The sequence below is a fragment of the Oncorhynchus tshawytscha genome, linkage group LG22 (assembly GCF_018296145.1).
Source record: "Oncorhynchus tshawytscha isolate Ot180627B linkage group LG22, Otsh_v2.0, whole genome shotgun sequence".
Lineage (NCBI taxonomy): Eukaryota > Metazoa > Chordata > Actinopteri > Salmoniformes > Salmonidae > Oncorhynchus > Oncorhynchus tshawytscha.
The window spans coordinates 24,734,744-24,758,602 of NC_056450.1; the positions used below are offsets into that span (position 1 = coordinate 24,734,744).

At 43.2% G+C, this 23,859-nt stretch overlaps 1 protein-coding gene across 1 annotated transcript; it reads left to right on the plus strand.

The window, feature by feature from the left end:
* Positions 1-4,886: 4,886 nt before the first annotated feature.
* On the plus strand, positions 4,887-15,945 carry prim1 (DNA primase subunit 1). The gene is made up of 13 exons (XM_024384815.2): positions 4,887-5,493; positions 8,687-8,844; positions 8,997-9,103; positions 9,266-9,339; positions 9,490-9,626; positions 9,898-9,956; positions 10,121-10,230; positions 14,542-14,633; positions 14,762-14,894; positions 15,075-15,144; positions 15,289-15,392; positions 15,499-15,597; positions 15,698-15,945. Exons 1-13 carry the CDS (start codon positions 5,205-5,207, stop codon positions 15,715-15,717), a joined length of 1,452 nt encoding a protein of 483 aa, XP_024240583.1. The 5' UTR covers positions 4,887-5,204; the 3' UTR covers positions 15,718-15,945.
* The last annotated feature ends 7,914 nt before the right edge of the window (positions 15,946-23,859 follow it).

Consider the following 23,859-nt stretch of genomic DNA (forward strand, 5'->3'; position numbering starts at 1 on the left):
CGTGGTGAAACAGAGGAGTCATTGTCAGTCCTTTAGAATTTTAATTCAGAGTCTCTACCAGACAAAGTCATGTTAGGATACAGTATATCAGTTATCCTGTTAGAGCTTTTGTGCTGAATCCCCTGCTCTGTTTCAGGTGCAACATTTAGAGCCAATTTATGCTTGATCTGAAAATGTGGTCGGTGGCGCCAATGGATGATGCAATTGTGGTCGGTGGTGCCTATGGATGATGCAATTGCGGCAAATTGAGCTCTGTACCGCATCGCTGTGCATGTGCCTCTCAAATTGTACATGATTAGTTGACGGTAGGTGAGGTCGGAAGGTCCTGTGTAAACACAAACTCACTTCCTTGACAATTTCCTTCACAAAAGCTCTGCACTGCTCGGCGAAGTGCAATAAGTATGAATGCACTGACTTATGCAGAGGCCATATCACCATAAATGCTGCATTTACAGGCAATGCAGACTTCTTACGGGCAATGCAGACTTCTTACAGGCAATGCAGACTTCTTACAGGCAATGAAGACTTCTTACAGGCAATGCAGACTTCTTACAGGCAATGCAGACTTCTTACAGGCAATGCAGACTTCTTACAGGCAATGCAGACTTCGAATTGACCATGCAGCTTCTTTTATGGTCATGTTGCAGCTGTGTGAAGGAGGGAGATTACAAGATGTGGGAAGTGTGTTGGGGGGCATGGGACAGAGGATTGTGTATTTCGGTGGATAAAGTAGTGTGTGTAAACTGTAGGGGTGCGAGAGAGGCAGGTCGAAGTTGCCAGAGTCAGAATAGTGCAGAGGTTGTCATATGCTGAGGCAGTGAAGAAAGTGGAGGAGGATGGGTCAAATGTGAGGGATCTTGAGAGGATCCCAGTGAGAAGTAGATTTGTGCCAGCACAGAGGGATAGGCCAACAAGTGATATATGTTTCATTAAGGTTGGCTTCTTACCATTCATAGCATTGGTTATCAACTGTACCACAGAAATGGAACGTCAATTATAGAGAATAGATTTTGTGGTGGCAGCTGCATAGAAGTATTTGGGCACACAAGATTTGACCAGAAGAGTTACAGGGTGTGTTAAGGAGTGGTGTCTGCCCTCCCATGCCGTTGGCATGGTGCAGGAGCAAATAGAGTCAAAGTATTGGAATGATGTAGTGGTAGTACATGGGTGTATGAGATTTTACTGCAAAGAGTTGATGGGGTGGTGATTTTTATTTGATTAAATAGTGATATATACAGTACCAGTCAAAAGTGTGGACACACCTACTCATTCAAGGGTTTTTCTTTATTCTATTATTGTAGAATAATAGTGAAGACATCAAAACTATGAAATAACACATACGGAATCATGTAGTAACCAAAAAAGTGTTTAAACAAATCAAAATATATTTTTGATTCTTCAAAAAGCAACTCTTTACCCTGATGACAGCTTTGCACACACTTGGTATTCTCTCAACCAGCTTCACCTGGAATGCTTTTCCAACAGTCTTGAAGGAGTTCCCACCAATTCTGAGCACTTGTTGGCTGATTTTCCTACACTCTACGGTCCCACTCTTCCCAACTCACACTTCCTGGAGGTGTGTTGGGTCATCCTGTTGAAAAACAAATGATAGTCCCACTAAGCGCAAACCAGATGGGATGGCAAATCGCTGCAGAATGCTGTGGTACCCATGCTGGTTAAGTGTGCCTTGAATTATAAATAAATCACAGACAGTGTCACCAGTAAAGCATGCCCTCTTCACGACTGTCTTGGTGTGTTTGGTCCATGATAGTTTGTTGGTGATGTGGACACCAAGGAAATTGAAGCCCTCAACCTGCTCCACTACAGCCCTGTCGATGAAATTGGGGGCGTGCTCGGTCCTCCTTTTCCTGTAGCCCACAATCATCTCCTTTGTCTTGATCACATTGTGGGAGAGGTTATCCTGGAACCACACGGCCAGGTCTCTGACCTCCTCCCTATAGGGTGTCTCATTGTTGTTGGTGATCAGACCGACCACTGTTGTGTCGTCAGCAAACTTAATGATGGTGTTGGAGTCATGCCTGGCCATGCAGTCATGGGTGAACAAGGAGTACAGGAGCAGACTGAACACGCACCCCTGAGGGGACCCCGTGTTGAGGATCAGCGTGGCGGATGTGTTTTTACCCACCCTTACCACCTGGGGGTGGCCCGTCAGGAGTCCAGGATCCAGATGCAGAATGAGGTGTTTCGTCCCAGGGTGCTTAGCTTATTGATGAGTTTTGAGAGCACTATAGTGTTGAACGCTGAGCTGTAGTCAATGAATAGCATTCTCACATAGGTGCTCCTTTTGTCCAGGTGGGAAAGGGCAATGTGGAGTGCGATTGAGATTGCATCATCTGTGGATCTGTTAGGGCGATATGCAAATTGAAGTGGGTCTAGGGTTTCTGGGATGATGGTGTTGATGTGAGCCATGACCAGCCTTTCAAAGCACTTCATGGCTACATACGTGAGTGCTACAGGTCAGTAGTCATTTAGGCAGGTTACCTTAGTGTTATTGGGCACAAGGACTATGGTGGTCTGCTTGAAATATGTTGGTATTACAGACTCAGTCAGGCCAGGTTGAAAATGTCAGTGAAGACACTTGCCAGTTGGTAGCGCATGATCGGAGTACACGTCTTGGTAATCGATCTGGCCCTGCGGCCTTGTGAATGTTGACCTGTTTAAAGGTCTTACTGACATCGGCTACGGAGAGCGTGATCACACAGTCATCCAGAACAGCTAGTGCTCTCATGTATGCTTCAGTGTTACTTGCCTCGAAGCGAGCATAGAAGTAATTTAGCTTGTCTGGTAGGTTAGTGTCATTGGGCAGCTCGTGACTGTGCTTCCCTTTGTAGTCTGTAATAGTTTGCAAGCCCTGACACATCTGACGAGCGTCAGAGTCGGTGTAGTAGGATACAATCTTAGTCCTGTATTGACACTTTGCCTGTTTGATGGTTCGTCTGAGGGCATAGCAGGATTTCTTATAAGCATCCGGGTTAGAGTCCCGCTCCTTGAAAGCGGCAGCTCCACCGTTTAGCTCAGTGCGGATGTTTTCTGTAATCCATGGCTTCTGTTTGGGGTATGTACGTACGGTCACTATGTGGATGATGTCATCGATGCACTTATTGATGAAGCCAGTGACTGATGTGGTGTACTCCTCAATGCTGTCAGAAGAATCCTGGAACATATTCCAGTCTGTGCTAGCAAAACAGTCCTGTAGTTTAGCATCTGCGTCATCTGACCACTTCTTTTATTGACCGAGTCACTGATGCTTCCTGCTTTAGTTTTTGCTTGTAAGCAGGAATCAGGAGGATATAATTATGGTCAGATTTGCCAAATGGAGGGTGAGGGAGAGCGTTGTATATGTCTCTGTGTGTGGAGTAAAGGTGGTCTAGAGGTTTTTTTTCATCTGGTTGCACATTTAACATGCTGGTAGAAATGAGGTAAAACAGATTTAAGTTTCCCTGCATTAAAGTCCACGGCCACTAGGACTTATACAGCTCATTGAGTGCAGACTTAGTGCCAGCATAGGTTTGCGGTGGTAAATAGAGAGCTACGAAAAATATAGACAAAAACTCTCTTGGTAAATAGTGTGGTCTGCAGGTTATCATGAGGTACTCTTCCTCAGGCGAGCAAAACCTTGAGACTACCTTAATATTAGATTTCGTGCACCAGCTGTTGTTTACAAATATACACAGACCGCCACCCCTTGTCTTACCGGTGGTAGCTGTTCTATCTTGCCGATACAGAGTAAATCCCGACCAGCTGTATTTTATCCATGTCGTCGTTCAGCCACGACTCTGTGAAACATAAGATATTATAGTTTTTAATTTCTCATTGGTAGGTTATTTGTGATCGTAGCTCGTCTATTTTGTTATCCAATGATTGTACGTTGGCTGACAGGACTGATGGTAGAGGCAGATTACCCACTCGCCATCGGATCCTTACAAGGCACCCAAACCTACGTCCTCGATATCTCCCTCTCTTTCTCATACGAATGACAGGGATGTGGGCCTTATTGGGTGTCTGAAGTAAATCCTTCGCTTCCGACTCGTTAAAGAAAAAAACGTTGTCCAATACGAGGTGTGTAGTTGCTGTTCTGATATCCAGAAGCTCTTTTCGGTCATAAGAGACGGTGGCAGAAACATTATGTACAAAATAAGTTACAAATAACGTGAAAAAACACAATAGCACAATTGTTTAAGAGCCCATCTCCTCTGGCGCCATTAAGTCTGCACTACAGGTGGTGATGGGAGATATGTCATTGCGGATTAGGAGACAGCAGCTGGCAATTAAATATTGGGTCAACCTACAGGGACATGCGGTGTCTCCTCCTGCAAAAGCGATTTTACAGGCATGCTGGGAACATGAGTGAGGACAGAACACAAGCTTTGGGTGGATGGGTAATACTCAGATGAGGGAGATGGGACTGTATGGAAGGGATGGGTGGCAGTCAGGAAACATATTCCAAATAATCTGGCTGTATATACGGCGGAGCTGATTTCCACACTGTTGGCCTTCCAGTGGGCGGAGAAAGTCAAGCCAGACAGAGTACTTATTTGCTCTGATTCATGTGCAGTGTTGATGAGTCTGCAGTCCTTTAGCTCATGATGAACTACAAACCCATGGCAGGATTAGACTAATGGGTATACAGAGAAGAGTTACTTGGGTCACAGCCCATGTGGGAGTGGAGGGGAACGAGGCAGTTGAAATACTGTACTGGCTAAACAAGCACTTAGTCATGCGGATGTTGATGTTGTCGTTTCAATGAGCAAGGCAGACGCAAAAAGCCTAATATGGACAGTGAGTGTGCAGAGATGGCAAGAGCTGTGGAATAGAGATACCAATCTCAGGCATTTATTTCAAGTACAGAAGAAAGTCGGGGAGGACAGTAGGAATGGACAGAAGAAAGGAGACTATTTTTAAAAGAATTAAGGGTGAGACACAGCCGGTTGAATAAGACTTTAAATGTGATAGGAAAGCATCCAACAGGAAAGTGTGATTATTACCAGAAAACAGAGATAGTGGAGCATGTATTTGTTATGGGTGTCTCGTCATTTAACATTCAAACAGTATTGATACAGTACGGGCAGCATGAGAGGGAAAGAGAGAGGTTGAGAACAAAATATTTGAGTCTGTATTTTTTAAGAGAAATGGGGCTGGCAGGTAGGATTTAGTTTCTCCCTCCAGTGCAGTAGGTGACGGCAATGAACCATAATTGTGGATGCCAACCGCCGATAAACCCCACTGAAGAAGAAGAAGAAGAAGAAGGAAATTCCGGTCAACTTTCAGAGTTTCGCGCGCACTCGAATGTCAGACAAAGAACTGCGGGTACATTCAGCTATCAACATTTTCGAATAAATCAATACATTTGCATAACTTCAGAAATGACAACTGCTGATTACGACCAGGCTTCTCTACCGGACTTATTGCCTCTGTACTACCGCCGACTTTTCCCTTTCTCTCAATACCACCGGTGGCTGAACTATGGAGGAGGTGAGTACAGTAAGCTAGCTACTGCTAGCCTCTACGCTTCCGAGTGGGAAGTTCTCTCTCCCCACTCGAACAGTTATTTTATTCAGAATGTTCAATAAACTCTATCGGTTGGTTGTCAGCTAACGTTATGTTGCTAGAAATGAGACAAACATAAACAGCAAAGTTTTTTTTAACGGCAAAGGACAGTATAATATGAATATAGGCTAAAACTCTAGTGTAGGTAGCAGAATCGCTGTAGTAACTATTTTATTGGACGTATCGAGAGAAGTGGGAGGATCAGGCGTAACATGGTTTCTCCACAGGTAGAGAATCGCGGTCCAAACACGTAAAAGAAACACCCTATTCCCACCCTATTCCCTCAGCCCCCAAATTAAATGGGCACTTCTGATGACGTCTGAAGAATATACACTTGCAGGGCAAGGGAGGAAGGAATCATTTTTAAATGGACCACCCTTAGCCTGAAATTCATCACTTGTTCATCCCGCGATGATTGTTTTCAGCCACCGTAAACTTGTGGGTGCTTTATATGCGCTGCAGTCAATTAAGTGCATGTCTACGTATATTAAATATATAATTATTAATATATGCCTACAGTATGATAGGTAGCAAATTAATTACCTAACTAACGTTAGCCTGCCTAGCAGGAACTTCTGAAGGAACATTTTTTATTCCTACAATTTCCAAAAGATACCCAAACAAAAATATTTACTTTGTACATAGTAGAGAAATGTCTAACTTATTTGCATTCGTTGTTAATAAAAGACGCTAATCAAAACGTCACCGGTCCTAAAAGTAAATCAGAATGAGATCGTGTTACATGTGTGACGATGTATGTTGATTTCTCCATTGATGTTTTTAATTTTTCGCTGGCTTTTCTTAGCGGATGTACAATCTTCGCGAATTGAATTATGGGGCGTTTCAGACCAGGAGTGAACATAATTGGTAACTCGCAAAGCCGACTAAAAACGAGGGCTGATCGGCTTACGTTGCAAACTTCCCTTACTTGGCTAATCATTTGGACCACCCTCCAAGATGGTGAGGCGGATTACGCCAAGGGCATAAGGTGAGGGTAAGTGGACAAGGGTGTGTCTCTTAAGTGTTTGGACCGCAGTGGGAGTAGATAGATTTTGTTCCCAAAACTATAATCTGTTATGAAAGGGAAAGGGGGATACCTAGTCAGTTGTACAACTGAATGCATTCAACTGAAATGTGTCTACAGCATTTAACCCAAGCCCTCTGAATCAGAGAGATGTGGGGGGGGGGGGCTGCCATAATCCATATAAATTTAGGAAATGTATTAAAAAAATACTAAATTGATATCACATTTACATAAGTATTCAGACCCTTTACTCAGTACTTTGTTTAAGCACCTTCGGCATCTATTACAGCCTCGAGTGTAATTGGGTATGACGCTACAAGCTTGGCACACCTGTATTTGGGGACTCTCTCCCATTTTTCTCTGCAGACCCTCTCGAGCTCTGTTAGGTTGATGGGGAGTGTTGCTGCACAGCTATTTTCAGGTCTCTCCAGAGATGTTGGATCGGGTTCAAGTCTGGGCTCTGGCTGGGCCACTCAAGGACATTCAGAGACTTGTCCCGAAGCCACTCCTAAGTTGTCCTGGCTGTGTGCTTAGGGTCGTTGTCCTGTTGGAAGGTGAACCTTCGCCCCCAGTCTGGGGTCCTGAGCACTCTGGAGGAGGTTTTCATCAAGGATCTCTCTGTACTTTGCTTCGTTCATATTTCCCTCGATCCTGATTAGTCTCCCAGTCCCTGCCACTGGAAACATCCCCACAGCATGCTGCCACCACCATGCTTCACCATAGGGATGGTGCCAGGTTTCCTCCAGATGTGACGTTTGGCATTCGGGCTTCATCAGACCAGAGAATCTTATGGTAGAGTGGCTTCTGTCTGGCCACTCTACCATAAATGCCTGATTTGGTGGAGTGCAACAGAGATGGTTGTCCTCCTGGGAGATTCTCGCATCTCCACAGAAGAACTCTGGAGCTCTGTCAGTGACCATCGGGTTCTTGGTCACCTCCCTGACCAAGGCCCGTCTCCTCTGATTTCTCTGTTTGGCCAGGCGGCCAGCTCGAGGAAGAGTCTTGGTGGTTCCAAACTCCTTCCATTTAAGAATGATGCAGGCCACAGTGTTCTTGGGGATCGTCAATGCTGCAGACATTTTTTGGTACTCTCCCCAGATCTGTACCTCGACACAGTCCTGTTTCGGGGCTCTACTGACAATTCCTTTGACCTCGTGGCTTATTTTTTGCTCTGACATGCCGCATAACTGCGGGACCTATAATTGACCGCTCTGTGCCTTTCCAAATCATGTCTATTCAATTTAATTAAAAAAGTGCTGTTTGAATGAATATTTACGCGCCTGCTTCTGCCTACCACCGCTCAGTCAGATACACGCTAGATAATATCTAGTAATATCATCAACCATGTGTAGTTAACAAGTGATTATGATTGTTTTTTATAAGATAAGTTTAATGCTAGCTAGCAACTTACCTTGGCTTACTGCATTCGCGTAACAGGCAGTCTCCTTGTGGAGTGCAACGAGAGAGAGGCAGGTCGTTATTGCGTTGGACTAGTTAACTGTAAGGTTGCAAGACTGGCTCCCCCGAGCTGACAAGGTGAAAATCTGTCATTCTGCCCCTGAACAAGGCAGTTAACCTACCGTTCCTAGGCAGTCATTGAAAATGTGTTCTTAACTGACTTGCCTCGTTAAATAAAGGTATAAAAACAAAACAAAAATATTTTACAAATCGGCGCCCAAAAATCCCGATTTCCGGTTGTTAAGAGAACTTGAAATCGGCCCCAATTAATCGGCCATTCCGATTAATCGGTCGACCTCTACTCCACATGCTTAATTACATCACTTTTGTCTTGAGCCGCGTTCACAGTTGGCTTTGAACAGGGCACCTTCCAAAACAAATGCAATCAACTTTCGCCCAGTGCAAAACACGCCTAAAAGAATCTCCTCACTAGATTACTGGGGATATTTTGTCTCAAATTTCCAACAGCATAAGACATGTAAGGATTTTAACAGCTTTGCAGACAATGACATTGTGCCCCATGCCTCTGGCATTTTTTGACTGAAACAGTTTTGCCCCTCCAACAACACACTTGCTATCTAGTTCACAACCAGTCAAGTTTAATGGTTGAGGACAACTTCTTTTGAAACCCCTCAGTGACAAAGAACTACTTCCAGAATCGAGAGTTTTCCTTCACGTTGAAGGATGACATCTACGTACGATATCAGTCGTTCAGCACACAGAACGAGCTGGAGAAGGAGATGCAGAAGATGAACCCGTACAAGATTGACATTGGAGCAGTCTACAGTCACAGGGTGAGGATCCATTACCCACGGTCTGGATCTGACCACCACTTACTCACATACTCTTGCTCTCTTCTCCCTTTATCTCTCTCTATCTCTCTCACACACACCTCTCTCTTGTCACTCAAGTGTCCATTCTATTTTTCTTCTTCTGCCACCCTCAGCCCAATCAGCACAACACAGTCAAGTCTGGATCCTTCCAGGCTCTGGAGAAGGAGCTGGTGTTTGATATTGATATGACAGACTATGATGACGTCAGAAGCTGTTGCAGGTACTTGATCACATTAGCCAGAAAGTGTCTGTAGTTCAACCATCTTTACGATTGTAAAGTTGTGGAGTATGTTTGAATGTACAACATATTATAATTTGGGGATGATAATTTTTGATAAGTTTTGGGGATCTGGGACCGTTCATCAGCTGTCTTGTCTTGCAGTGGTGCAGACATCTGCCCAAAGTGCTGGACTCTGATGACCATTGCCATCCGTATATTGGACCGGGCCCTTCGAGGTGAGTTAGAAAAACGGTTAGTTTTCACAGGATTAAAAGTAGGTTCAAGACCAGAGCTCATCTTTCTATTGGTCATTTTACAAAATTGTCTGATGTTGATTAATTTTCATTGTTACCTGTGTTTGTTGACTTTTTTCTGGGATGCTCCAGATGACTTCGGTTTCCGGCACTGCCTGTGGGTGTATTCTGGCAGGAGAGGGGTGCATTGCTGGGTGTGTGACGAGGCCGCCCGGAAGCTCTCTGTGGCGGCACGCTCCGCTGTGGCTGAGTACTTGAGTCTGGTCAAGGTAAGACCACTTCTCATGACATCATAACCCACTCTAGGCTAAAAGAGGTTTCCAACAATCAAGGGTTATACTCTTCTTGGCTATATTTTAATGGATTAGTAGACTCAATCCACATGCAATATTTGATAAAGGTGATGCGGGAGCCTTACATTTATCGACTTCTGTTCATTTGAGTCAAGAAGTTCTGAGTAAAGAAATGCTAACAATCATAAGATCAACATCAAAGTGATATCAACACTGGAGATTGTCACACAAAAATTCTGTTCTTCAGGGTGGAGATGAGACTGTGAGGAAAGTTGTGCTGTCAGACCCAATTCATCCATTCATCACGTAAGATCACGTTTCAGAGCCATACTTGTATCCTTGTTAGCTGTTGTGGGTTCTACTAGTTGAGAAAAGGACCATTAGTTTAAGTTGTTGTCTAACTGTTAAAGGGCAGAATCATGTTGAATTTTGACTGACCAGTTGACCTCTAACCCTCATCTCCCCTCCAGGGAATCCCTGACTGTGGTGGAGCACTACTTCTCCCAGTACGCTCTGCTGGGACAGGACATACTGGGTAGCAAAGAGTCTGTAGACAAAGTGCTGGCTCTTTTACCTGAAGATATCCTTTTCCTCTGTGCCACTTTTCATATGATATTTGGCGTGCATACAGTACATACACTCAGTGGCCAGTTTATTAGGTACCCCACCCAGTTCACGAAAATAGATCGCTCCTACAGACGATGAGTCACATGGCCATGGCTTGCTATATAAAGCTGGCAGACAGGCATCGAGGCATTGTTACTGTTCGGTTGAACGTTAGAATGGGCTAAACGAGTGACCTAAGCGACTTTGAGCGAGGTATGATCGCCAGTTCCAGTGTCTCAGAAACGGCCGGCCTCCTGGGCTTTTCACGCATGTCAGTGTAGGCTTTGCCAAGAATGGTGCGGATATCATTTATTTATTCATTTTAAATTGTCCTGTTCCGACAGGTGCATGATAATGGCCCATTCTAAATACAAACAAATTTTGCACATATTATTTAGTATATGTGAAGACGATTAATTTGAGAAAAGTGTAAATGGTGAGGATATTATCACTTGTGAATGATGCACAGCGCATGCATTTTTCAGCAACTTTTCCAAATCATAATCTCATGCATCATGTTGCCTAGCACATAGGCCTATATGTTTTGCTAAGGTTTATATCACAACTGAAGTGGCCAAATAATGCCAAACGTAGCCTATAGGCAGTGGCGTGAAGTACTGAAGTAAATATACTTGAAGTACAACTTAAGTAGTTTTTTAGGGTATCTGTACTTTACTATTTATATACTGAAAATAAATATAAACGCAACATAATACAATTTCAAAGATTTTGCTGAGTTACAGTTCATATAAGGAAATTAGTCAATTTAAATACTTTCATTAGGCACTAAATCTATGGATTTTACATGACTGGACAGGGGTGCAGCCATGGGTGGATCTGGGAGGGCATAGGCCCCACCCACTCGGGAGCCAGGCCCAGCCAATCAGGATGAGTTTTTCCCCACAAAAATACTTTATTACAGACATAAAAACTCCTTAGCACTCCCCCTCAGATGATCCCGGAGGTGAAGAAGCTGGATGTGGAGGGGCTGGCGTGGTTACATGTGGTCTGTGATTGAGTCCAGTTGGACGTACTGCCAAATTCTATAAAACGGCTTATGATAGAGAAATTAACATTACATCTCTGGCAACAGCTCTGGTGGACATTCCTGCAGTCAGCATGCAAATTGCAAGCTCCCTCAGCTTGAGATGTTGTGTGACACAACCTCACATTTTAGTGGCCTTTTATTTTCCCCAGCACAAGGTCCACCTGTGTAATCATCATGCTGTTTAATCAGCTTCTTGATATGCCCACCTGTCAAGTGGATGGATTATCTTGGCAAATGAGAAATGCTCAGTAACAGGGATGTAAATACGTTTGTGCACAAAATTAGAGAGAGAAAAGCTTTTGGTGCGTATGGAACATTTCTGGGCTTCTATTTCAACTCATGAAACATGGGACCAACACTTAACATGTTGAGTTTATATTTTTGTTCAGTATATAACCAAATAATGTTTTACTTTTACTCAAGAAGTATTTTACTGGGTGACTTTTACTTGAGTGATTTCCTATTAGGGTATCTTTACTTTTACTCAAGTATGACAATTGGGTACTTTTTCGACCACTGCCTACTGGCCCAAGACCCCTGGAACATGTTTGGAAAGCCCATAGCCTACAGAACCTAGTGAAACTAAACCCAGTCATTGCGCAATTGAGTGTGAAAACAGTGGTTTTTTTTCAATTGTATTGTTCTTACCATAGCCTCAGAAAGTAAGGGCGCTGAGGGTGCTGCATCACCCCCTTAAAAAAAAATCGGAATTTCTATATACATACATACAGTTGAAGTCGGAATTTCACATACACCTTAGCCAAATTCATTTAAACTCAGTTTTTCACAATTCCTGACATTTAATCCTAGTAAAAATTCCCTGTTTTAGGTCAGTTAAGATCACCACTTTATTTTAAGAATGTGAAATGTCAGAATACTAGTAGAGTGATTTATTTCAGCTTTTATTTCATCACATTCCCAGTGGGTCAGAAGTTTACATACTAATTGCGTGTATTTGGTAGCATTGCCTTTAAATTGTTTAACTTGGGTCAAACGTTTTGGGTAGCCTTCCACAAGCTTCCCACAATAAGTTGGGTGAATTTTGGCCCATTCCTCCTGACAGAGCTGGTGTAACTGAGTCAGGTTTGTAGGCCTCCTTGCTTGCACACGCTTTTTCAGTTCTGCCCACAAATGTTCTATAGGATTGAGGTCAGGGCTTTGTGATGGCCACTCCAATACCTTGACTTTCTTGTCCTTAAGCCATTTTTTCCGCAACTTTGGAAGTATGCTTGGGGTCATTGTCCATTTGGAAGACCTATTTGCGACCAAGCTTTAACTTCCTGACTGATGTCTTGAGATGTTGCTTCAATATATCCACATAATTTCTCTTCCTCAAGATGCCATCTATTTTGTGAAGTGCACCAGTCCCTTCTGCAGCAAACCACCCCCACAACATGATGCTGCCACCCCCGTGCTACACAGTTGGTATGGTGTTCTTCGGCTTGCAAACATCCCCCTTTTTCCTCCAAACATAACGATGGTCATTATGGCCAAACAGTTCTATTTTTGTTTCATCTGACCAGAGGACATTTTTCCAAAAAGTATGATTTTTGTCCCCATGTGCAGTTGCAAACCGTAGTCTGGCTTTTTTATGGCATCCTTGGAGCAGTGGCTTCTTCCTTGCTGAGCGGCCTTTCAGGTTATGTCGATATAGGACTTGTTTTACTGTGGATATAGATACTTTTTTTTCGCACCAAAGTACGTTCATCTCTAGAAGACAGAACGCATCTAATTCCTGAGCGGAATGACTGCTGTGTGGTCCCATGGTGTTTATACTTGCGTACTATTGTTTGTACAGATGAACGTGGTACCTTCAGGTGTTTGGAAATTGCTCCCAAGGATGAACAAGACTGGAGGTCTACAATTTTCTTTCTGAGGTCTTGGCTGATTTCTTTTGATTTTCCCATGATGTCAAGCAAAGAGGCACTGAGTTTGAAGGTAGGCCTTGAAATACATCCACAGGTACACCTCCAATTGACTCAAATGATGTCAATTAGCCTATCAGAAGCTTCTAAAGCCATTACATAATTTTCTGGAATTTTCCAAGCTGTTTAAAGGCACAGTCAACTTAGTGTATGTGAACTTCTGACCCACTGGAATTGTGATACAGTGAATTATAAGTGAAATAATGTCTGTAAACAATTGTTGGAAAATTTGCTTGTGTCATGAACAAAGTAATGTCCTAACTGACTTGCCAAAACTATAGCTTGTCAACAAGAAATTTGGAGTGATTGAAAAACAAGTTTTAATGACTCCAACCTAAGTGAATATAAACTTCCGACTTCAACCTTATGTATGTATATCTTTTTTTATTTCCCAAAAGTAGTGTCCTGGGCCTTTACTAGTCCTGTATTTGCAACCCCCCCTCTGAAATGGACTACATTTTCTTCATATGTTTCTTTAGACCTGTCTAAAATAAATTATCTATTTACTGTGATGGTGTAGGCTATATTAAATTGATTTATTAGACTTTTAAAAATTTAGATGTTTTAAAGGTCCACATCAGTGGCTTGGAGGCTATGCGTTGAAGCCAGAGATTATAAACATGTTTATTTTAATTAACGGTTACTGTAAGACTGGCAGTTACTTGAATGACAATCACCTGCTGACAAAATGTCATGACCGCCACAGGCTTCGGTGCGACAAACAAAAAACATCCAGTCAGTGGCAGTCCTGTGGGCGAAAGCAGCTCGTTGATTTAGGTTCTAAGAGTGGCAATAATCGTGCAACTTAACAGGTGGGCCACAAACAGGCAAAGAATGGCACAGTGGTGTGCAGAATGGCATCTCGGAACGCGCAGCTTGTCAATCCCTGTCACAGATGGGCTGATGAAGCGGCTCTAGTGGGCACCCGATCACCAACACTGGACATTTGAGGAGTGGAAAAACATTGCCTGGGCCAACGAATCACGGTCCTTGTTGTATCATGCTGATGGCAGACTCGGGATTTGGCGTAAGCAGCCTGAGTCCATGGCCCCATCCTGCCTAGTGTCAACAGTACAGGCTGGTGGTGGAATGTTGTCCTGGCACACGTTAGGTACCTTGATACCAATTGAGCAATGTTTCCATTCCCCAAAGAATTCCAGATGTTCTGGAGGCAAAGGGGGGTCCAACCCGGTACTAGATGGGTATGCCTAAAAACTGGCCAACAGTGTTCTGTGTGTCGCAGTTTAGCAGGTTTTGTGATATATCATTACATGTTGAGGGAGAACATGCCTATCCTTAGCGGAGACTTCACATGTCAGAAAGAAGCTGCTGCAGTACTTCCAGACTGAAAAGAACCCTGAGATGCGCTGGGATACACTCAGAAGTATGGCCCAAGACAAACGCGTAGGTGGCCATGATCACACAACACTGCAATAAAGACTGACATAAGCCCTGTTTGAACACAGTACAACAATGTGGTGATGTCAATGGCAGCCAAGCATGCCCTTATGAAAACTGCTTTTTTCAACCAGACGACTGCCAAGAAGGGCCACTACTTTGAGATGGAGATCATGCTTCAGTACTGTTACCCTCGGCTGGATGTTAACGTCAGTAAAGGAGTCAATCACTTGCTGAAGAGCCCCTTCAGCGTCCATCCCAAAACAGGTGAGGAGAAACTCATGAAGTGCAAAACTAACACGTTGAACCATGACAAACATTTAACCCAAATGTTGCCTGTGAGAGAAACAATCAAAGGATGCTTCTCATCCAATTGAGGGAGATAATCTTTGGATGTCAGCCCAACGCGCAACACCTTTCCTCCCTATGTTCCTTACCTCCCCACAGGGCGCATCTCTGTTCCTATTGACCTAAGAGAACTGGATCGCTTTGACCCCTTTGAAGTGCCCACTATCAGGTAAGCCCACAGTCAGTTTGTCATAACTTTGTAAAGGGCTTTTCAAAAATGGTATTCCCAAAGGGCTAAACAGAAGGTTTGTGTTGCGTCTGTAGTGTTCTCTGTTGGTTTTCTCACCGATCCTGTTATTGTATCTCCTTGTAGTCTAATCTGTGAGGAGCTGGATCAGCCCAAGACTGAAGAGGAGCAGGATGACACCATGGAGAATGAGAATAAAAAAGAAGCAGGAGAGCGGCGGAAGATGAGAGGTAATTCAAAAAGACCAGTGCAATTCATTACTAAGGGAGCCAAGGGATCTGATATGCGTTTGTTCATTGCACGTTGATTTGACTAACAAAAGCTTATTGGTTTCAGATTACAAACGAACAAGCTTGGCGAAGTATGTGAAAGTGTTTGATAATTTCTTGGAGGGGATGGCTCACTCAAGGAAAGGGGAGGTTCTTAAAAACAGTGGTGAGTGTAATTTATATCCTTAGTGGAAGAATACAATTGTTAGCATGAACATTTCTAAAAGATTTGATGATCATGGCCTTATTTCTCAATTTCTTTTCAGATCTTCAAAAGGACTTCTAACCCTGTGCGGTGTCCAACAATAGTTGGTCTAATCTTAAACAAGCATGTCATATTAGTTGTTAATCTGACATTTAAAAGATGAACACACATTACATATGCACTGTAAGCAAATGGTTTCAGTCTGAGAATTGTCATGCAAATATACTACTCTATGAATGATTGAAAATATCAGTTGTGCAAACTTTTATATGGCTTATTGTTTTCTCATTAAATTGACTTTGTCCTCCAGTCAACCTATTTTGTGTCTTAGTATTGCTGTAGTGGAGACCAACTAGATCTAGTCAGTTCCATCATGGCACGTGCCTTGCCTAATAAATCCAACTGATACCAATTGAGTCTGAAACAAAGCACTGCAAAAACTTGGAAAGTTTCCACAAAAGTCAGAAAGTATAATACAATGATATTTGAATTTACTTTACAAGTTGTTTGTGAGGTTGGGCCTTCAGTGGGTTGAAATCTGAGACAAAGTATCCTACAGGAAAGTTATATTTCCCTGACTTTTTATTTCTATCACCTGGCACATGCGCCAAATCATGAAAACACCTGCAAGACTTTGGTTAGTATGTGTGCATCGTGTTTATGTACTACCATCTTGTGCACGTGCATTAGGCCTCAAGCAAACAAATATTGATTGCCACACACAGAGACTTGTGTTTTGATGTCTGTTTATTGCCTGTGGGTATTTTCTCAAATTTCAACCCACTGGAGGACCAACCCCACAGGCAATCGGCAGAGTAAGATCCAATATAATTTTATTCAACATTCGTGACAGACAACGGGACATTCACTTTTTTAAATGTAATTGTGCGTTTCTATGCTGTAAAGTTACTCAGCATTGCCACAGCGGGACGATTCTTTGCTATGAGAGTCGAAGACAAGGTCAGAAGCATTTCCCCCCCCTAGCATATATACTCCAGCTATATTATGCAGTTCATTTAACTGTCAGAATGAAACTTTTGATAGGCCTATGTACCAGTGACTATAACTAAAATCATTAATACCATCCAAATCACATTTTATTGATCGCATACACACACTATATATACAAAAGCATGTGGACACCCCTTCAAATTAGTGGAGACAGCTATTTCGCCACACCTGTGGCTAAAAGGTGTATAACATTTAACACACCGCCATGCAATCTCCATAGACACACATTGGCAGTAGAATGGCCTTTACTGAAGTGCTCAGTGACTTTCAACGTGCCACCTTTCCAACAAGTCAGTTTGTCAAATTGCTGCCCTGCTGGAGCTGCCCTGGTCAACTGTAAGTGCTGTTATTGTGAAGTGTAAATGTCTGGGAGCAACAACGGCTATGCCATTTAGTGGTAGGCCACAGAAACGGACCCCTGAGTGCTGAAGCGCTTAGCGCTTAAAAATCGTCTGTCGGTTGCAACGCACTACCGAGATCCAAACGGTCTAAAAGCAATATCGGCACAACGACTTTGTCGGGAGCCTCATGAAATGGATTTCAATGGCCGAGCCGCCGCATACAAACCTATTCCTAGCGTCGGCTGGAGTGGTGTAAAGTTTGCTGCCATTGGACTCTGGAGCAGTGGAAAGGCGTTCTCTGGAGTGTTGAATCACGCATCGCCATCTAGCAGTCCAATGGACAAATCTGAGTTTGGCGGATGCCAGGAGAACGCTACCTGCCCCAATGCATAGCGCCAACTGTAAAGTTTGGTGGAGGAGGCAGAATGGTCTGGGACTTTTTTTCATGGTTTTGGCTAGGCCCCTTAGTTTGAGTGAAGGGAAATATTAATGCTACAGCATACAATGACTTTCTAGACGATTCTGTGCTTCCAACTTTGTGGCAACAATTTGGGGAAGGTCCTTTCCTGTTTCAGCGTGATAATGCCCCCATGCACAAAGCGAGGGCTGTACAGAAATGGTTTGTCGAGATCGGTGTTGAAGAACTTGACTGGCCTGCACAGAGCACTGACCCCATCGAACACCTTTGGCATGAATTATAACACTAACTTCGAGCCAGGCCTAATCGCCCAACATCAGTGCCCGACCTCACTAATGCTCTTTTGGCTGAATGGAAGCAAGTCCCTGCAGCAATGGTCCAACATCTAGTGGAAAGCTGTCCCAGAAAAGTGGAGGCTGTTATAGCAGCAAAGGGGGGGGACCAGCTCCACATTAATGCCAATGATTTTGTAATGAGATGTTTTTCTACTTTTGGTCATGTACTGTATTTAGCAGATGTTATTGCAGGTGTAGTGAATTCCTTGTGTTCCTAGCTCCAACAGTACAGTAATATCTAGCAATACACAACAATACACACATCTAAAAGTAAAATAATGGAATTAATGTATATAGAAATATTAGGACAAACAATGTCGGAGTCCGGAGTATGTATTTTGTGTGTGTATATACACTACCAGTCAAAAGTTTGGACACACCTACTCAAGGGTTTTTCTTTATTTTTTTTACTATTTTCTACATTGTAGAATAATAGTGAAGACAAAACTATGAAATAACACATGGAATCATTTAGTAACCAAAGAAGTGTTAAACAAATAAAAATATATTTTATGAGATTATTCAAAGTAGCCACCTTAATGACAGCTTTGCACACACTTGGCTTTGCACACACTTGGCATTATCTCAACCAACTTCAAGGGGTAGTCCGCTCGAATGCATTTCAATTAAGGTGTGCCTTGTTAAAAGTTAATTTGTGGAATTCCTTTCCTCAATGCATTTGAGCAAATCAGTTGTTTGGTGACAAGGTAGCGGTGGTATACAGAAGATTGCCCTATTTGGTAAAAGACTAGGTCCATATTATGGCAAGAACAGCTCAAATAAGCAAAGATAAACAACAATCCATTATTACTTTAAGACATGAAGGTCAGTCAATCTGTAAAACTTAAAGAATTGTTAAAGTTTCTTCAAGTGCAGTCACAAAAACCAAACGCTATGATGAAACTGGCTCTCATGAGGACCGCCACAGGAAAGGAAGACCCAGAGTTACCTATGCCGCAGAGGATAAGTTCATTAGAGTGACCAGCCCAGATAAATGCTTATTTGCATAAGAATTCATTGATTCCATTGATCATCTTTGAGATGTTTCTACAACTTGATTGGAGTTCACCTGTGGTAAATTCAATTGATTGTACATGATTTGGAAAGGCACACGTCTGTCCATATAAGGTCCCACAGTTGACAGTGCATGTCAGAGTAAAAACCAAGCTATGAGGTCGAAGGAATTGTCCATAGAGCTCCGAGACAGGATTGTGTCGAGGCAAACATCTGGGGAAGACTACCAAAACATTTCTGCAGCATTGACGGACCCCAAGAACGCTGTGGCCTCCATTTTTAAATGGAAGCGGTTTGGAACCACCAAGACTAGGCCTAACTGAACAATCGGGGGAGAAGGGCTTTGGTCAGGGAGGTGACCAAGAACCCGATGGTCACTCTGACAGATTTCCAGAACTCCTCTGTGGAGATGGGAGAACCTTCCAGAAGGACAGCCATCACTGCAGCACTCCATCAATCAGGCCTTTCCTCCAATCAGACGGAAGCCACTCCTCAGTAAAAGACACATTTAAAAAATATATATATATATTTTATTTAACAAGGTAGGCTAGTTGAGAACAAGTTCTCATTTACTAATGTGACCTGGCCAAGATAAAGCATAGCAGTGCGACACAAACACAGAGTTACTCATGGAATAAACAAACATACAGTCAATAATACAATAGAAAAAGTCTATATACAATGTGCTCAAATAAGGGAGGTAAGGCAATAAATAGGCCATAGTGGCGAAATAATTTACAATATAGCAATTAAACACTGGAGTGATAGATGTGCAAATAGAGATACTGGGGTGCAAAGGAGCAAAATAAATAACAGTATGGGGATGAGGTAGTTGGATGGGCTATGTACAGATGGCTATGTGCAGTGATCTGTGAGCTGCTCTGACAGCAGCTGCTTAAAGCTAGTGAGGGAGATGTGAGTCTCCAGCTTCAGTGATTTGTTTGTTTGTTGTTGTTGCAGTTCGTTCCAGTCATTGGCAGCAGAGAACTGGAATGAAAGGCGGCTGAAGGAGGAATTGGCTTTGGGGGTGACCAGTGAGATATACCTGCTGTGGTGTGTGCTATGGGTGGGTGCTGCTATGGTGATCAATGAGCTGAGATAAGGCGAGGCTTTACCTAGCAAAGACTTAGAGGACATGGAGCTAATGGTTTTGGTGACGAATATGAAGCGAGGGCCAGCCATCGAGCGCATACAGGTCGCAGTGGTGGATAGTATATGGGGCTTTGGTGACAAAACGGATGGCACTGTGATAGACTGCATCCAATTTGCTGAGTAGAGTGTTGGAGGCTATTTTGTAAAGGACATCGCCGAAGTCAAGGATCGGTAGGATAGTCAGTTTTACGAGGGTATGTTTGGCAGCATGAGTGAAGGATGCTTTGTTGCGAAATAGGAAGCCGATTCTAGATTTAATTTTGGATTGGAGGTGTTTAATGTGAGTCTGGAAGAAGAGTTTACAGTCTAACCAGACACCTAGGTATTTGTAGTTGTCCACATATTCTAAGTCAGAACCGTCCAGAGTAGTGATGCTGGACGGGCGGGCAGGTGCGGGCAGCGATCGGTTGAAGAGCATGCATTTAGTTTTACTTGTATTTAAGAGCAGTTGGAGGCACCGGAAGGAGAGTTGTGTGGTATAGTTAACACAGGTTAGTTAACACAGTGTCCAATGAAGGGCCAGAAGTATACAGAATGGTATCGTCTGCGTAGAGGTGGATCAGAGAATCACCAGCAGCAAGAGCGACATCATTGATGTATACAGAGTAAAGAGTCGGCCCGATTATTGAACCCTGTGGCACACCCATAGAGACTGCCAGAGGTCCGGACAACAGGCCCTCCGATTTGACACACTGAACTCTGCCTGAGAAGTAGTTGGTGAACCAGGTGAGGCAGTCATTTGAGAAACCAAGGCTGTTTAGTCTGCTGATAAGCATGTGGTGACTGACAGAGTTGAAAGCCTTGGCCAGGTCGATGAAGATGGCTACACAGTATTGTCTCTTATCGATGGCGGTTATGATATCGTTTAGGATCTTGAGCTTTGCTGACGTGCACCCATGACCAGCTCGTAAACCAGATTGCGTAGAGGAGAAGAAACGGTGGGATTCTAAATGTTCGGTGATCTGTTTGTTAAGTTGGCTTTTGAAGATCTTAGAAAGGCAGGGTAGGATAGATATAGGTCTGTAGCAGTTTGGGTCTAGATTGTCACCCCCTTGGAAGAGGGGGGTGATGCGGCAGCTTTCGAATCTTTTGAGATCTCAGACGATACGAAAGAGAGGTTGAACAGGCTAGTAATTAGGGGTTGCAAAAATGTTGGCGGATAAATGTAGAAAAAAGGGTCCTGATTGTCTAGCCCAGCTGATTTGTAGGGGTCCAGATTTGGCTGTTCTTTCAGAACATCAGCTATCTGGATTTGGGTGAAAGAGAAATGGGGAGGCTTGGGCAAGTTGCTGTGGGGGGCGCAGGGCTGTTGACCAGGGTAGGGGTAGCCAGATGGAAAGCATGGCCAGCCGTAGAAAAATGCTTTTTGAAATTCTCAATTATCGCGGATTTATCGGTGGTGACAGTGTTTCCTAGCCTCTGAAGTTGGGAGGAGGTGCTCTTATTCTCCATGGACTTTACAGTGTCCCAGAACTTTTTTGAGTTTGTGCTACAGGATGCAAATTTCTGTTTGAAAAAGCTAGTCTTTGCTTTCCTAACTGTGTATATTGGTTCCTAACTTCCCTGAAAAGTTATATATCGCGGGGGCTATTCAATGCTAATGCAGTACGCCACAGGATGTTTTTGTGCTGGTCAAGGGCAGTCAGGTCTGGAGTGAACCAAGGGCTACATCTGTTCCTGGTTCTACATTTTTTGAATGGGGCATGCTTATTTAAGATGGTGAGGAAGGCACTTTTAAAGAATAACCATGCATCCTCTACTGACGAAATTAGGTCAATATTCTTCCAGGATACCAGGGCCAGATCGATTAGAAAGTGACGGCCCACTTGGAGTTTGCCAAATGGCACCTAAAGAACTCAGACCATGAGAAACAAGATTCTCTGGTCTGACGAAACCAAGATTGAACTCTTTGGCCTGAATGCCAAGCGTCACGTCTGGATGAAACCTGGCACCACCCCTACGGGGAAGCATGTTAGTGGAGATGTTTTTTTAGCGGCAGCGACTGGGCGACTAGTCCGGATTGAGGGAAAGATGAATGGAGCAAATTACAGTGAAATCCTTGATGAAAACCTGCTCCAGAGCGCGCAGGACCTCAGACTGGGGCAAAGGTTCACCTTCCAACAGGGCAACGACCCTAAGTACTCAGGCAAAATAAATCAGGAGTGGCTTTTGCGACAAGTATCTGGATGTCATTGAGTGGCCCAGCCAGAGCCCGGACTTGAACTTGAGGAATATCTCTGGAGAGACCTGAAAATTGCTATGCAGTGACACTCCCCATCCAACCTGATAGCTTGATAGGATCTGCATAGCAGAATGGGAGACTCCCAAAATACAGGTGTGCCAAGCTTGTAGTGTCATACCTAAGGAGACTCGAGGCTGTAGTCGCTGCCAAAGGTGCTTCAACAAAGTACTGAGTAAAGGGACTAACTAGTTATGTAAATTTATGTTGTGTCTTTACTATCATTAACTGAAGACTTATAGTTTTTATCAAAGATTCTCTAAAATTAGTATTACGCGATTAGACTGATTAATCATGTAACCGTAATTACTAGGAAGTCGGGCACCAAGGAAAAATATTCAGATTACAAAGTTATCATTTCCTAAAATAACTTTTCAGATATTTTATCTGATCAATTAGTCTTTGAATTAAATAATTATTTACTTTACCTCACGTTAGTCTCATTCCAAACATCGTAAATTGTTGGCTATCTGCACGAACCCAGTCTTCACTATGAGTCATCCATACATCAATTGTCTTAAATCATTTATGTATTACTAACTAAGTAATTCACAGAAATGCATAAACATACAGAAAATATGGTTACAAGAAATTATAGGAGAATGTGCCCTAGTGGGCTAAACCAGCATGGCGGCTTGTTAGACAAAAAGGGAAGTGTGGGTCGACTAAGAAGTCACTACAGAGTGATAATTATAACAACTGAAATGCTAGTCCTTTGCACATGAACGCTCACTCATTCGGGAACAATTGCACTCAATATATATATTTACGCTCAGTGTGTCGTCTTGATCGCTGGTGAAAAGTTTGTTTCTTTTGTAGAATTGTCCGTCTCTCTCCCTCTCTCTCTCTGTCGTGGTTATAGTGTATAGTTCAGAGTGACATTCATTTGCTTCGTTATAGTGTGGATGTTTCGGAGGTTGTGCTTCACGTTCAATGATACCGAATTCCTAGCTGCAGACTAGTAATTCATATCAAAGACTTGTTCTTATTCTGTCGGTATCGATAGTCTAAGAGTTTAACCACGTGGTATGGTTAAAAGATTCAGCAATGGTCGACAACCTTTGTCCTCTCCTAATGGATAAAAACATGGTCTGGTGATAATTTCTCAAAGTTGGGTTTTATTCGGAATGGCAGAAAAGGGCTGTCCCAGGACGCCTGACCCTAACTAGGCTCAGGGGCGGTCCTCTGATTTAGTTAACTCCAATCCCCTTTTTGAGTTTTCCTTCATTAAACAGTCCAAAATCATATTACACAATTTTACAAACAGTATCATACTCACTCATTCATCTTATACAACAATTAGATGTAAACCTCATATCTGAGGCTATTATATAAACAGCGTTATGATAATGTGGCCACACCGTCTCCAATGAGCTTCCCCAATTTGTGACAAACGGACCAGTTCGTAGCTGGATTCTTCACCGATCTTTTATACTTTCTCCAGAACATGAAATTTGTTCGTGCCTCAAGTTCTGTGTGCTCCATGAAAATTTCCTCTGCCTCTTATACTATGTGGCCATGTGGCAGGGACTTCTCAGGAATTTACGACCTCTCTCTGACCACAGCAGCCTAGTTGAAGGAGGAAAGGGGGAGGCAGGGAGGGGGGATGGGCTTGCTATACCCAAAGAGGCCAACGTCATGACAGTATTTATGTAATTTTTAAAGTTTTTGCTTTGTCATTATGGGGTATTGTTTGTAGATTGATGAGAGGAA

Bases quoted from the DNA above. Each gene is read 5' to 3' on its own strand.
- prim1 (XM_024384815.2), top strand. From the start codon at position 5,205: ATGAACCATAATTGTGGATGCCAACCGCCGATAAACCCCACTGAAGAA. The intron at 5,494-8,686 runs GTGAGTACAGTA...GAAACCCCTCAG, and splicing joins GTGGCTGAACTATGGAGGAG to TGACAAAGAACTACTTCCAG. The intron at 9,957-10,120 runs GTAAGATCACGT...TCTCCCCTCCAG, and splicing joins CCAATTCATCCATTCATCAC to GGAATCCCTGACTGTGGTGG.